This window comes from Gigantopelta aegis, chromosome 3, assembly GCF_016097555.1.
Source record: "Gigantopelta aegis isolate Gae_Host chromosome 3, Gae_host_genome, whole genome shotgun sequence".
Taxonomy (NCBI): Eukaryota; Metazoa; Mollusca; class Gastropoda; order Neomphalida; family Peltospiridae; genus Gigantopelta; species Gigantopelta aegis.
In genome coordinates this window covers 50,830,600-50,844,763 of record NC_054701.1, presented here as the reverse complement: position 1 = coordinate 50,844,763, position 14,164 = coordinate 50,830,600, and the positions used below count along the sequence as shown (strand labels likewise).

Genomic DNA, 14,164 nt, shown 5'->3' with positions numbered 1-14,164 from the left:
CGTATTTACAAATCGCAAAGATACCCACACAAATAGCATGACGTCATTCGATTGTTGGACTTGCTATTCGTGGCGCACCAAGTAGCGCTTAGCCAGTAGATGGGTCTGAGCTGGCTCCAAACTCTTGCTACTTGGATCGAGCACACGTTCTGGAGCCGAATGGACGAACAAATGTGGAGCTGCTTGCCCGACACGGCTCTCGTTGAAATCTACTTATATCTGCATGACCGAGACAGGGTCAATATGGCGAAGGCGTGCAAGAACTGGAACAAAGTATTTTCATACCCTTGCCTGTGGAGAACTAGATACATAGAACTTGGTGGATACAGGGCCAAACTGGCGGGCGAACGAGCTTTAAAGTTCGCCGACATGCACGGAGCTCATGTCCGCTACCTGTTCCTCTCTTGTAATCACCCTTCCAGTCACACGTGCAAAGTAATCCAGATGACTGTAGATAATTTTCTCGAAAAGATCCATCACGCCACAATTGTTCATTTTGAACTTGAAAGGCTCAACTTAAATAGGTTTTGGAAATTCGAGAATCTAAAGGAAAAAGTAGTGAACAGTTTTGTGCGATTTTTTAGTGGGCAGAGAAATATGGTGAACTTTGACATGTTAGCGGCCCATTTTACACTGACGAGCGGGTGTCGGATACTGGAAGCTGTGGGCAGCGCGTCTGGCAGTACTATTAAAGATCTGGATATTGAAGACTTCTTTCACTCGAGGTTGGCCATGTTTCAAGTGAAACGATTCAGAAATGCTTTCTCCAAGTTTACTAATCTTTCGAACGTGTCACTTAATTATAACTGCTTGTCGGATGACATATTTGAGAGCATGGTTAAACATCTCGCTGGAAAATTGAAGAATATCAATTGCAAGGTATGCGATTGCAGCTTATTACTGGTCCATTTTAGTATCGTTTTGTTTGTTGTTTTTCTAAAATATAACGGTTTGATATACCAGTCGTGGTGCACTGGCTGGAACGAGAAATAGCCCAATGGGCCCAATGACAGGGATCGATCCCAAACCGACCGCGCATCAAGCGAACGCTTTACCACTGGGCTAAATCCATCCACCTCAAACTATTAAGTGGTGCACCTAGACAAACGGAGAGTATAGGGTGGGAACACTTGGGGGAGATCTAAGAATATCGGACACACACGCCAGCGAAAATCAAAAACAACTTTTTACATTTTCGACTTCTACAAAACTACAATTTGTAAAAGATCTTCTCAAACTACTTGACCAATTCCAACCAAATTCTGTTGAAAGCTTCCTTGGCACATGGTGAAAAAACTAAGTCTTCATATATGTGAAGGTCAATAGATACTATAATCCCCGAAGGTGTCTCCGTCTGTCCCGTCTTTCTGTCAGTTTGTCCCACATATAGTTTTCCGGACTGGTTGTTTGTTTGTGTTTTGTTTTGGGTTTTTTGTTGTTGTTTTTCTGACAGTGCCTTAAGATACTGAGCTGAATGTTTGTATATAGCTTATCATGCAGTATTACAAATCATGCTGGTCTTTTATGGCGATTTACCCATTTTTGACAGCGATGTGGCTCTTGAACATAGGAGAATAAACATTTGTTTTCGGGACTTTGTTTTTCGCAAAGCCTCAAGATATTGCGCAAATATTATGGGTATAGCTTTATCACGTACTGTTACAGATCAAGTTAGATTTCCATGGCGATTTATTCATTTTTCACAGTTATGATCTTTGAACTTAGGAGATATGAACACCTGTTGGGCCCGTATGTATTGCTTTAGCAGTACTCTGCGAGTACTCGTTTCTGAAGACCAATACCAACCACATTTTGTGGGAAGCTTACTTGGTACGTGGAGAAACGAATTTAAGAATTTGGTCATTCCGACCACCTTGCCCTTTTCTGAGGATCGGGGAACAAAACCAATTTAAACAAATAGTTTGTATAGTCTTCGTATATGTAATTGTCAATAGATGGTCTATCTATTTTGTGAATGTCGTTATTGTCAAGCGCTAGCAAGGGATCTTTCATATGCACCATCCCACAGACAGAATAGCACATACCACGGCCTTTGATATACCAGTCGTGGTGCACTGGCTGGAACGAGAAATAGCTCAATAAGCCCACCGAAGGGGATCGTTCCCAAACCTACCGCGCACCAAGGGAGCGCTTTACCAGTGGGCTACATCCATGAAGTTATATAGGAAGAAAGGAAATGTTCTATTTAAGGATGCACTCATTACATTTTATTTACGGTTATATGGCGTCGGACATATGGTTAAGGACCACACAGATATTGAGAGAGGAAACCCGCTGCGTAGGCTACTCTTTTCGATTAGCAGCAAGGGATCTTTTATATGCACTATCCCACAGACAGGATAGTATACACCACGGCCTTTGTTACACCAGATGTGGCGCACTGGCTAACAAGATGCTAACAAGATATAGCATAATGGGCCCACCAACGGGAATCGATCCTAGATCGATCGTGCATTAGGCGAGCGCTGTACCACCGAGCTACGTCCCGACCCCTGATGTTACATAGAGAAATGCATTTAAACTGTTATTTCTTCGACTTCTTCTCCAAAACTACTTGATCAATATTACTGCAACCACAATTTGATGAAAGTTTCATTGGCACGTTGTGAAAAAAAAACAAATATGTGAATGGCCTGAGATGTGGTGCCAAAAACTAACACATATATATATATATTTGTAATAGTCTCTTCCATAAATGCCAAACCTTGGAATATATATAAATATATTTGTGACTTAGGTTATTTAGATCCCTTCACGGGGCCTTATAGTAGGGCGAATATGTGACCGGGGTGTGCATGAGAGAAGCATGACATTTTGCCCTAGGGGTGGTTTGAGTATACCGATTTAAAAAATTAAAATTCAAAATGGCCGACACAAAACACGTTTTTGCCCATAAAACGGCTCTAAGTGCCCCGATTACCATGACAATGGTGTCTATACCTTTATTTTTGAGGTCAAGGAATCCAATATAACACGTGAAATATCACATACTTCTTCATGGTAAAGATTAAAAAAACAAATGCTTATAACATTAATTTGTCACATGAATGCATGTATTTGCACTTCCCGCTTTGCTAAACCCAATGTGTCTCGTGTTATCTTCATGTTCTATTTCAACAGAGCCCAGTTATAGTATAAGACCGATATTAACATGCATTTCAAGTCATTCACCATGTTTATATAGGTACACATATCAGTAATAATGATGTGTCTCGTCAGCAGGGACATAAACAGGAGAGGAACCAGATTTAACTACAGAAATGATACCAGATAATCTTAAAGTATTCAAGTTTTACACGCACCATATAGCAATGATGTACATTCAACAACTCATTTCTTCTGGTTTTCTGTTGACATGGTTCTGTTTTGTTTAACGACACCACTCACTGGCGTAGGAAGCAGGGTGCGGGGGGAGCAAGGGCCATATGCCCCTCATTTTGTAGCAGCAGCGATGCTTTTTTAAAATATATTTTTACATGTATATGTGTATATATATATATATATATATATATATATATATATATATATATATATATATATATATATCTGTGTGTGTGTGTGTGTGTGTGTGTGTGAGCGCGCGTGCGTGGGTGCGTGCGTGTGTGTGTGTGTGTGGGTGGGTGTGGGTGTGTCCCTGCGTTTTGGCATCTTCCTACGCCCGTGACCACTATAGCACATTGATTTATTAATCATCGGCTATTGGATGTCAAACATCTGGTAATTTGAATATATTTCGAGCGGAAACTTGTTACCTTTTTTGTCCATTAGTAACAAGGGATCTTTTATATGCACCATCTCACAGACATGACGGCACATACCACAAGAGATCTAATTGCCCTCGAGGTTAACTGCCCGACGACACATGTGCAGTTCCTCAAAGGCAACCAGGCAAATGTTCTCGGCACTAGCCCATGATCAAGTTCATGAACGGCTGAATGCAATAGTGAAGGCAGATGGGGGCGTAATAGATGTTACTAAAAATTAAGCAGTACTGACACAGTGGATGGTGGCAGCCCCCAAACAGCTAGATTGTTAACGGAGTATGATGGTAAACATTCTATGAAAAAGGACACAGAACGCCACCATGAACAAATAGCATATGTGTATAGGACGTTCTTATCTCAAGTCAAGAGTGTCACCGATGTGATGGAGGAACTTGGCAACCTCTTTGCTGGTACAAGCACAGACCTCTACAGACTTGATACCAAACCGATAATGCCCAACAGTCTGGTACATACCGTGAAGACAGCAGAAGACAAAGGCAAAACACAGTACCAGACATTTATTGTGGAGGATGTTAATGACAGTATCACTGCGTTCAGTGACACCATACACAAGAACAGTCTACCTCTGTTAAATCCTAGATCAGGAACGAAACCTGCAAAGTCAACTTTCAACATCTCCAACCTGCAAAATGATGTCCATCTCTTCTCACAGATAGAGACAGTCATATGGATGGCTTCTTCGGGCATACAAATCACGATTGGCCTCCATCGTTGGCGTCAAATAGCATCATGCACCAAACACGCAAAACAGACTTGATGGAATGTTTGGAGTCATTGGTACATAAACCGGAATCTATTTGAAATCTTAATGTCCAAATTGTTGATGGTGCTGCCTTTGTGCACACACTTGATCCGAAGACGTCTTAAGTTCTTGTCAAAAAATTCCAGGACTATTAAAAAATTGTGTTCTTGCCCTATATAGTACGCATATCCTACAAGACGTTGTTCGTGTAGATGTTGCCTGGGTTGTCTACCTGGAAGACAGCCCAAAGGAAAAACACGACAGAACCGTGGATCTGGTAATCATCTCCGGTCCCCAATAACACCAACATCTCAGTTAACTGGAAGAAATTCCTTCCTTGTGATGCAAACAAAGATAGTCTGTTCGAACTTCTAGCCAATGCAATACAGGAGTTTCAATCTCCAAAACACAAGCAAGTCATCTCCACACATGACCAGAATTTTCCATCATCTCCCATAGGTGATCCCTTAGACTCACTAAGAAGTAGACACACCGCTCCTGTTTCGATCTATCATACACCCACACCCCCTTCCCACCCCCGCGATCATTTGGGTACCACCCAACCTCAGAGAGTATGGAAACACGGGTGCTGGACACTCTTTACCAGTCCAACTGTTTGAGAGACTAACAGGCCGGCCTTCAGCACCACTAATTTACCACGGACGTTGACCACACACATAGTCGCTCGATCCCCTGCACCATGAACTATGTGTAGTATAGATGATTACTAACAACGATATGTTCTCCATGACAGGCTCAATCATGAACTCAATCATGGGCCAATTCGCCAATGTACCTAAACCGAACAGCCGAATACGGCGGTAACCCAACCTCTTCCGCCACTGTATTTTGTCCACTCAAATTATTGGGATAGTTTACTCTCCTATGGCCTACATACTCTTGCACAAATTTAATGTCGCTCCAGAAGCACTAAAATATTGAGGCCCCACAATATATTGTCCTTGATAGGTGTCACGTACACCCGACTCTCAAAGCCCCTCCCACTCAGTGTCAACTGGATTGGGTCGACAAATATCCCTTCCATTATAACTCACGACCCGCCATATTGACCGAATGGTCCTTGGTTTTATTTTAAACGCCATATTTTATCTGCTATTTACTCCGGACTCCACCCATTACTTCTCTACCTGTATATGCACCGAGGATATGTGGCTAATACCCACTGCTGTAGGCCTGATGATGCACACAAATGAATCCGTAAAACGATCGACCTTTGAACCTCCAGTTTCTGCTTCCTCCTCTCCGCCCCGGACAAACATTAGGCGGCCCTACATCCTGTAGACTGGGATGTGCAACTTCCTCGGTCTGCAACTATCGAAACATCACGGACAGCACCAGCTATTGAGCTAGTACAAATATAACCCCTTATCTTCAACAGAGGCGTCCTCTGACCCTGCGGATCTATGTGTACAATGTATGACACCTCTTCAGCCACCTCACCTGTCGCCTTGACTTCTTTATCCCGGACCCTGCAGCCAACCACTTACCAGGTGTTATACTCCCACTACGCGTACGTCGACAGTCTTCGCAACCTCAAGATGGGCTCTACTGGTGTGCTGATCGATTATAAAACTCCATTACTGATTGTCGCAGCAATATTTACTGTAATTGTTCGTTCAGTTTGAATAATGTAATTGATGTGAATATGCTGAGGTTTGGGTTCGTTTTCAAATATACACAGTGAATATGCTGGGGTTTGGGTTTGTTTTTATGTGTACACAAAGAAAACAGATATTGAATAAGTATTAAATGTAAAATTAGCGATCTGTAGAGTCTTTCCCAATGAACACGACAGTACTTTAGATCACGTTGCCCTATATACAGGCTCATAGGAACGATATTTTGAGGATGTAATTGTTTTAATGATTTGACGTGCAATTTAAATGCTTAAACCTGTAACTTTTAGGTGTTCTGTTTACTGCTTTACATCCTAGTGGACTGAAAACCAAGCACAGTGTTGTCATTCAGTATTTTAACATTAGAAAAAATCACATCTTCAGAAATTCATGCTCGCATGATCAACGTGTACTAGGACCAATATTCTTCATATTTGTTGAAGGTGACCCCAGGTCTGGAAGGCCTTGGACATCAAAAACCCAGAAAAACATTGACTGTGAAACGAATTGTGCTGGAGGATCGAATAGTGACAGTGTGAAAGATTGTAGACATTCTGGGGCTTAGTTATGGCTTAGTAAAATCCATTCTCCGTGAGCATTTAGGTATGAGCAAAATCTGTGCTCAATGAATGCCGAGAATGTTGACTTCCGAATGAAGTGAAAGTGGATTAGATGTTCGGAGGAAAATGTCGAGCTGTTGAATCTGGACTGGGGACGTTTTAAGCAGCATTTAGTAACCAGTTATCAAACACTTATGACCCCGAGTCCAATCAATATTTATAACGGGGGAAACACGTCAATTCTCCAGACCTAGTGCTCCAACCCTGTGCTAGCAAGACCATGTGCAGCATTCTACATATTAGCTGTCAATATTACGCTGATTTGCTTAGGCATTTGAGTCAGTCAATCAGTCGGAAACGGCACAAAACGTCATGAGCCACCCCTCTGATTCACAAAAACGTACCTGTTCATACTGCATGGGTTGTCAAGGTGGCTCTGGCGAAATTGGATTCGAGTTGTTGCACCCACCCTATCCCGGCTATGTTCTCACAAGACTATCTGGGTTTGGACAGTCTGTAAGGCTTAATCATATTGACACAGGACATAGTTACTCTGAATACATACCCGCACTGACTAAAGAATTGATATAATGAGGTTCATCAATTACAGGAAATAGCAAATTTGAAATTAGGTATGAGGAATATACCAAAGGTTATGAGAGAACAGTCACAGACTGAATTTAGCTGTTGAATATATCAGATTCTGTACTATTACAGTCCTTGGGTTTGAACCCTACCAGATCATTCTGAAACACATATTTCACATAAACCCATTGTCTAAAAATGATATGGAAGAATTGTTTAATTTTCTAAATAGCAAATTCCAATGAAATCAATCACATGTTCCAGGGAAATCTGTATATAGCATTGTTACTATGATATTAGTATGTCAGGAATACAGTGATAAGTGCTTAATTTTAGTAAATTCATCTTGGAAAGTGGCTCAGAACAAATCTAATTTGTCTGGAAGCATGTTTTTCATATTCCTCAACCCGAAATACAAAATTCACTCCAATATGTATAAAATTGGCAGTGATATAGCTATCTTTAATATGTCGGCAGCCATCTGGTAAAACGCACGCAGTTTTGAACGTGTCATCAGGTGTTTCACAATACCCACACCATAATGAATAAGTCTGGCCATGTGAACTAATGTTACCCTGCCGGTACCGTTACCCCCCCCCCCCCCCCCCCCCCCACTATTTAGGTGGCCATGTTTGCAGGACTATTATTGCAATTGCTGTGTCAAGTGTTTTAAAGGACTGAAATATAGGTCACCTAATTGGAACTGAATTATATATGATGCATCATGGGGTCTTCTGTTCATGTACGCAACATCATGATGTGATACTGTTTCTGCCTTCCATGGAATTGAAAAGAGAACAGCTTGGGCTGTTTGGCGCAGTATGCCTCATCTGATTCGTATTTTTGTGGGGCGGGACGTTACCCAGTGGTAAAGCGTCGGTGGCCCCATTGAGCTATTTCTCGTTCCAGCCAGTGCACCACGACCGTGGTATGTATATAAAAGATCCCTTGCTGCTAATCGAAAAGAGTAGCCCATGAAGTGGCGACAGCGGGTTTCCCCTCTCTCTCTCTCTCTCTCTCTCTCTCTCTCTCTCTCTCTCTCTCTCTCTCTCTCTCTCTCTCTCTCTCTCTCTCTCGCTCGCCCCCTCCTCTCTCTCTCTCTCTCTCTCTCTCTCTCTCTCTCTCTCTCTCTCTCTCTCTCTCTCTCTCTCTCTCTCTCTCTCTAAATATATATATATATATATATATATATATATATATCTGTGTGGTCCTTTTCGTGGCAAGCCATCGGTCTACAGGCTGGTAGGTACTGGGTTAGGATCCCAGTCGAGGCATGGAATTTTTAATCCAGATACCGACTCCAAACCCTGAGTGAGTGCTCCGCAAGGCTCAGTGGGTAGGTGTAAACCACTTACACCGACCAGTGATCCATAACTGGTTAAACAAAGGCCATGGTTTGTGCTATCCTGCCTGTGGGAAGCGCAAATAAAAGATCCCTTGCTGCCAATCGGAAAGAGTAGCCCATGTAGTGGCGACAGCGGGTTTCCTCTCAAAATCTGTGTGGTCCTTAACCATATGTCTGACGCCATATAACCGTAAATAAAATGTGTTGAGTGCGTCGTTAAATAAAACACTTCTTTCTTTCTTTCTTTTTCTGTGTGGTCCTTAACCATATGTCTGACGCCATATAACCGTAAATAAAATGTGTTGAGTGCGTCGTTAAATAAAACATTTCCTTCCTTCCTATTTTTGTTCGCTTATCTCATGCTCCATTCTTCCAGCAAATGGTTGTCAAGGACTATTTAAATGTGGATACAAAAAGGCTAGTACAAAAAGATGCAAGTGTGTCAAAGCGAATCTCGGGTGTATACAGTTATGCTTCTGTTCAGGATAGTGTAACAGAGAATAAAAATGAAAGTCTAAACATATGAGATATTGACACAGAGATAATTTAATAATGTTTTAACAGAATATATGACACACTATTGGATTCCTTGACCTCAAAAACAGGTATATATACCAATATTGTGGTAATCTCAGAACTTACACACATTGATGTGAGAAATTAAAGTTATGAGCGTCTTTCTTTTTAATTTTCACCATGAAGATGTGTTATATTTCACATGTGTTCTATTGGTTTTCTTGACCTTAAAAACATAGGTATGGACACCAAGATCACAGAAATCGGGCATTTAGAACCGTTTTACGGGCAAAAACGTATTTTGAGGCGGATATTTTTATATTTTGGCGGGAACTGTTTTAGAGAGGAAACCCGCTACATTTTTCCATTAGTAGCAATGGATCTTTTATAGGCATCATCCCAGCCAGGACAGCACATACCACGGCCTTTGATATACCAGTCATGGTGCACTGGCTGGAACGGGAAATAGCCAAATTGGGCCCAACGATAGGGATCGACCCTGAACCGACCGCGCATCAAGCGAGCGCTATACCATTGGGCTACGTCCCGCACCATATATATGTGACTTTCATTATTCTTACGTCTCCTGCTTGTAATCGGGGGGGGGGGGGGGGGGGGGGGGGGGGGGGGGGGTGGGGGGGGGGGGGGGGGGGGGGGGTGGGGGGGGGGGGGGTAGGTCTACACGAGTTGTATAGAGAAGTGCGTTTAAACTGTAATTTCTTCACAACTACTAGACCTTTTTCACCTAAATTTGGTGACAACCTTCGTTTACTCATGGAGAAACAAAATCATGAATTTGGTCATTCTAATAATACCTTAGGAAAATGGCTCTTGGTCTGCTCGGTGGGTTCAATAATTTAATGATGGGCCACTTGTTTTTTGTTGTTTTTTTTGTTTTTTTTGGGGGGGGTTTGTTGTTTTTAAATAAAGAATATAATTAAAATTTTCATTTCATCTAATAACTATATAGATACGCAGAATAATAAGAAATAAAATTGCACAATTTAAATCTTATCATATGAAATTTACGATGCCTATAGCCTGTATTTTTATTTGAAGTTGTCCATTTAGATATACAGGACTGATCCACACTTCCACCGAATTTCATCATTTTCGTGGAGGAAGTTAAAATCGGTATGCCCAGAACTGTCCATCGACTTTTGGTTCGAGGGTATCGGCATGTCGTCAGACACTACTCGCATTCTGGTGCCGGGAGCTCCTGTGCGAAAACTTCACATGTGGACTGGATACGACGACAACGCTGATTGGCAGCTCGGCGAAACTATTGATCACATCGCAGCCCATCACAAGCAGATTGGTATGGCAATATATATAATAATGTGGTTACCGTTACAGGTCGTTAAAGATGCTCTTTTTGGTTTAAAAATACGACTAGAGCACATTGATTTATTAATCATAGGATATTCGATGTCAAACACAGACAGTCTTAGAAGGAACCCTCTACAATTTTTTCATCGGAAGCAAAGCAAAAGAAAGAAAGAAGGAAATGTTTTATTTAACGACGCACTCCACACATTTTATTTACGGTTATATGGCGTCAGACATATAGTTAAGGACCACACAGATTTTGAGAGGAAACCCGCTGTCGGCACTACATGGGCTACTCTTTCCGATTAGCAGCAAGGGATCTTTTATTTGCGCTTCCCACAAGCAGGATAGCACAAACCATGGCCTTTGTTGAACCAGTTATGGATCACTGGTCGGTGCAAGTGGTTTACACCTACCCAATGAGCCTTGCGGAGCACTCTCTCAGGATTTGGATTTTAAAAAACCATGTCTCGACTGGGATCCGAACCCAGTACCTACCAACCTGTAGACCGATGGCCTAACCACGACGCCACCGAGGCCGGTATCGGTAGCAAAGCATGTTTTAATGTTACAGATTTATTCATTTTAGTGGCACTATGACATCATATTAAGCAAGGCTTGAACTTTGGCAGCCTAGAATCAAGCATTATATGACATGCCAAAATAAACTAGTAAACTACTCTCTCAGAGATTAAAGAATAAGCAAGTAGCATCAACTTCAATGATAAACATTTGAGATAAAAGTTTGGGGGGGTTTGGTAGAATATTTTTTTTTTAATTATATTTCTGTACATGTATTCATTATTATATACTCTTCAAAAAAAGAAACGCAAAAGGGTACAAATGGGTTATAACTCCGATTTTAAGTTTCCTACCGGTTCATGCATGTCCCAAACACATTCCCACGGTTACATTCGATAAAACGCAGCTACTGTACAATAAAGTTCCAAAATGTGAATATTCGCAAAAACGCAGCCACGTGCAAACCATGTCACCACTGCACGTGCGTTGTCTGCACGTGCAACATTAACACCGACAGTATAAAAGTGCAGGGTGTTCGCTTGCCTGGCCTCTGTATCTGGCCGACAGTTGACAATCCAGGACATGCCACGTCTCAGTGAACCGCAGAGAAACAATGCCATCGGCCGACTAGACGCAGGCGAATCCAGAACGGCCGTTGCCAGGGCATTCCATGTGTCCCCAAGCACCATCTCCAGACTGTGGGACCGTTACCAGCAACATGGATCAACACGTGACCTCCCTAGATCCGGTCGACCAACCCGGGTCACTACCCCCGGGCAGGACCGCTACATCCGGGTACGCCACCTTCGGGAACGATTGACTACTGCCACCTCCACAGCCGCAGCAATACCAGGTTTGCGCAGGATATCCGTCCAACCGTACGGAACCGCCTACGTGAGTAGGAATTCGTGCCAGACGTCCAGTTCGAGGGTGTCATCTTAACACCACAACACCGTCGACTCCGACTGCAGTGGTGCCAGATTCATCGACAATGGCCTCAACTGCGATGGAGACAGGTGTGGTTCAGTGACGAGTCCCGATTTCTGCTCTGACGTCATGGTGGAAGATGTCGCGTGTATAGGCGTCGTGGTGAACGTTATGCGGCAAACTGCGTGCAGGAAGTGGACAGATTCGGCGGGGGTAGTGTCATGGTGTGGGCAGCCATCTCACACACTGGCAGAACTGACCTGGTCCACGTGCAGGGCAACCTGAATGCACAGGGCTACATTGACCAGATCCTCCGGCCACACATCGTTCCAGTTATGGCCAACGCCAACGCAGTGTTCCAACATGACAACGCCAGGCCTCACACAGCACGTCTCAAACGGATTTCCTACAGAACAAACAACATTAATGTCCTCCTTGGCCATCGATATCACGGAATTTGAACCCAATTGAGCATCTATGGGACGAGTTGGACCGACGCCTCCGACAGCGATCCACAGCCCCAGACCCTGCCCGAGCTGGCAGCAGCCTTGCAGGCCGAGTGGGCCACCATCCCCCGGGACGTCATCCGTACTCTGGTTGCTTCAATGGGCAGGCGGTGCCAGGCAGTTGTCAACACACGCGGTGGCCACACCCGGTATTGACTCCAGATGACCTTGACCTTGGTGGTGTGTCCTATCACTTACTCACAATGGACTAGAGTGAATTGTGAACAATCCTGCAACATTTGGTAATTATCGGACTCACCATTCAATAATTAAATCAATTCTCCAAATGTTACGACAATGTGGTTTTGCGTTTCTTCTTTTGAAGAGTATATGTATGAAACATATATTGTATAGTTATAATAAGTATTTAATTTTACTTTTAAATCGTTTTGAAAATTCAGGTTAAGGATATTTGTCCGTTTGACTACTTTTGTTACTTGTCAACACAATGTTCAGCCAGATGTTGAAAAGAACGGTGCTTTTTGTTCGTCATTTTCAGAATTTTTTTTTTTTTTTTATCTATTTTTTTTAAATAAGAATTAAAAAATATTTTAAAAACACCATTTTACTATTTTCAGTTGTTGTGTCGATGGAGTTGGACAACAACAACGAAGCCATTGACGTGAATCTCGTAAAATTGGTAACGGAATGCAAATGTCTACGAGAACTGTACATCAATGCCATTGTCACAGTGGCCGCCATAGATGAAATATGTACACTCCAGACGCAGGGCAAAATAAGTAAGATATAGAATATGCACCGACATCACACAAACACTACCAGCACGTCCAGTTAATCATCTGTCCAAACTCCACATCTGTGTATAACAAAAACATCTTCGGGAGAATCACTTGAAACGATTCCTTTGCATAGCATTTTTACTTCGTTTTATCGTTTACTTGTTTCCAATAATTTAATACCAAAGTACATTGTGTAAATCAATACTACAAATATTCACTGTATTGTACAAATGTGGTGTACACCCTTCATGGAGGCCTGCAAGTGCATCAATGAAAGCCCAGCTGTTGCATTTCTCGTTTTTCTCATTTCAGATTTACACACTTTCCATGTAACAACATGTGGGCTGACACAAATAGAATGTGCTGAGCTCATGTACATAAAAGATAAACACTTGCCAATCATGGAAGAGAGAGGTCTCAACTTCAGAATCGCCTCTGATTATCTTACAGAGTTCTTATAACTTTAAAACTTTTACTAGTGAAAAAAACAAAAACTAACAAAGTCGCATCTGCATAGTGATTTAGTTAATAAAGTATATATTTTATGATGTTTGTATTTCTTTCATCTATCTGTAACCCCCGTATTCACCCACTAAAAATGTCAACTTGGTTATTGACTTATGACTTGTTACAGGAACAACATTGGGGTTTATTCCATAGAGAGTGCGGTCTTAATTCTTCAAAAAACCTAGAAGGAAAATTTTACTTCTTAAAGTAATCAGTATTTGATTGGAAAGATTGGAAAGATTGAATCACACTCGTGGACATGATCAAGTACATGTATGTGACATCCATTTATAACCTACGTACATTATGTAATTTATCGTTGGCAAAATAAATACTAAATATCATTAAATTGTCATCAAAAATAACACAAAAGTGATCGTATATTTGGTAAGCTTTAGAAAGGTGATAAACCTGTGCTAGTTGATTTGGTTGCAACACCTGA

At 42.0% G+C, this 14,164-nt stretch overlaps 1 protein-coding gene across 1 annotated transcript; it reads left to right on the top strand.

Moving 5' to 3' along the window:
* The first annotated feature begins 53 nt into the window (after positions 1-53).
* Positions 54-13,760, top strand: LOC121368193 (F-box only protein 39-like). The gene is made up of 4 exons (XM_041492823.1): positions 54-879; positions 10,263-10,509; positions 13,054-13,215; positions 13,528-13,760. Exons 1-4 carry the CDS (start codon positions 100-102, stop codon positions 13,674-13,676), a joined length of 1,338 nt encoding a protein of 445 aa, XP_041348757.1. The 5' UTR covers positions 54-99; the 3' UTR covers positions 13,677-13,760.
* Positions 13,761-14,164: the final 404 nt, after the last annotated feature.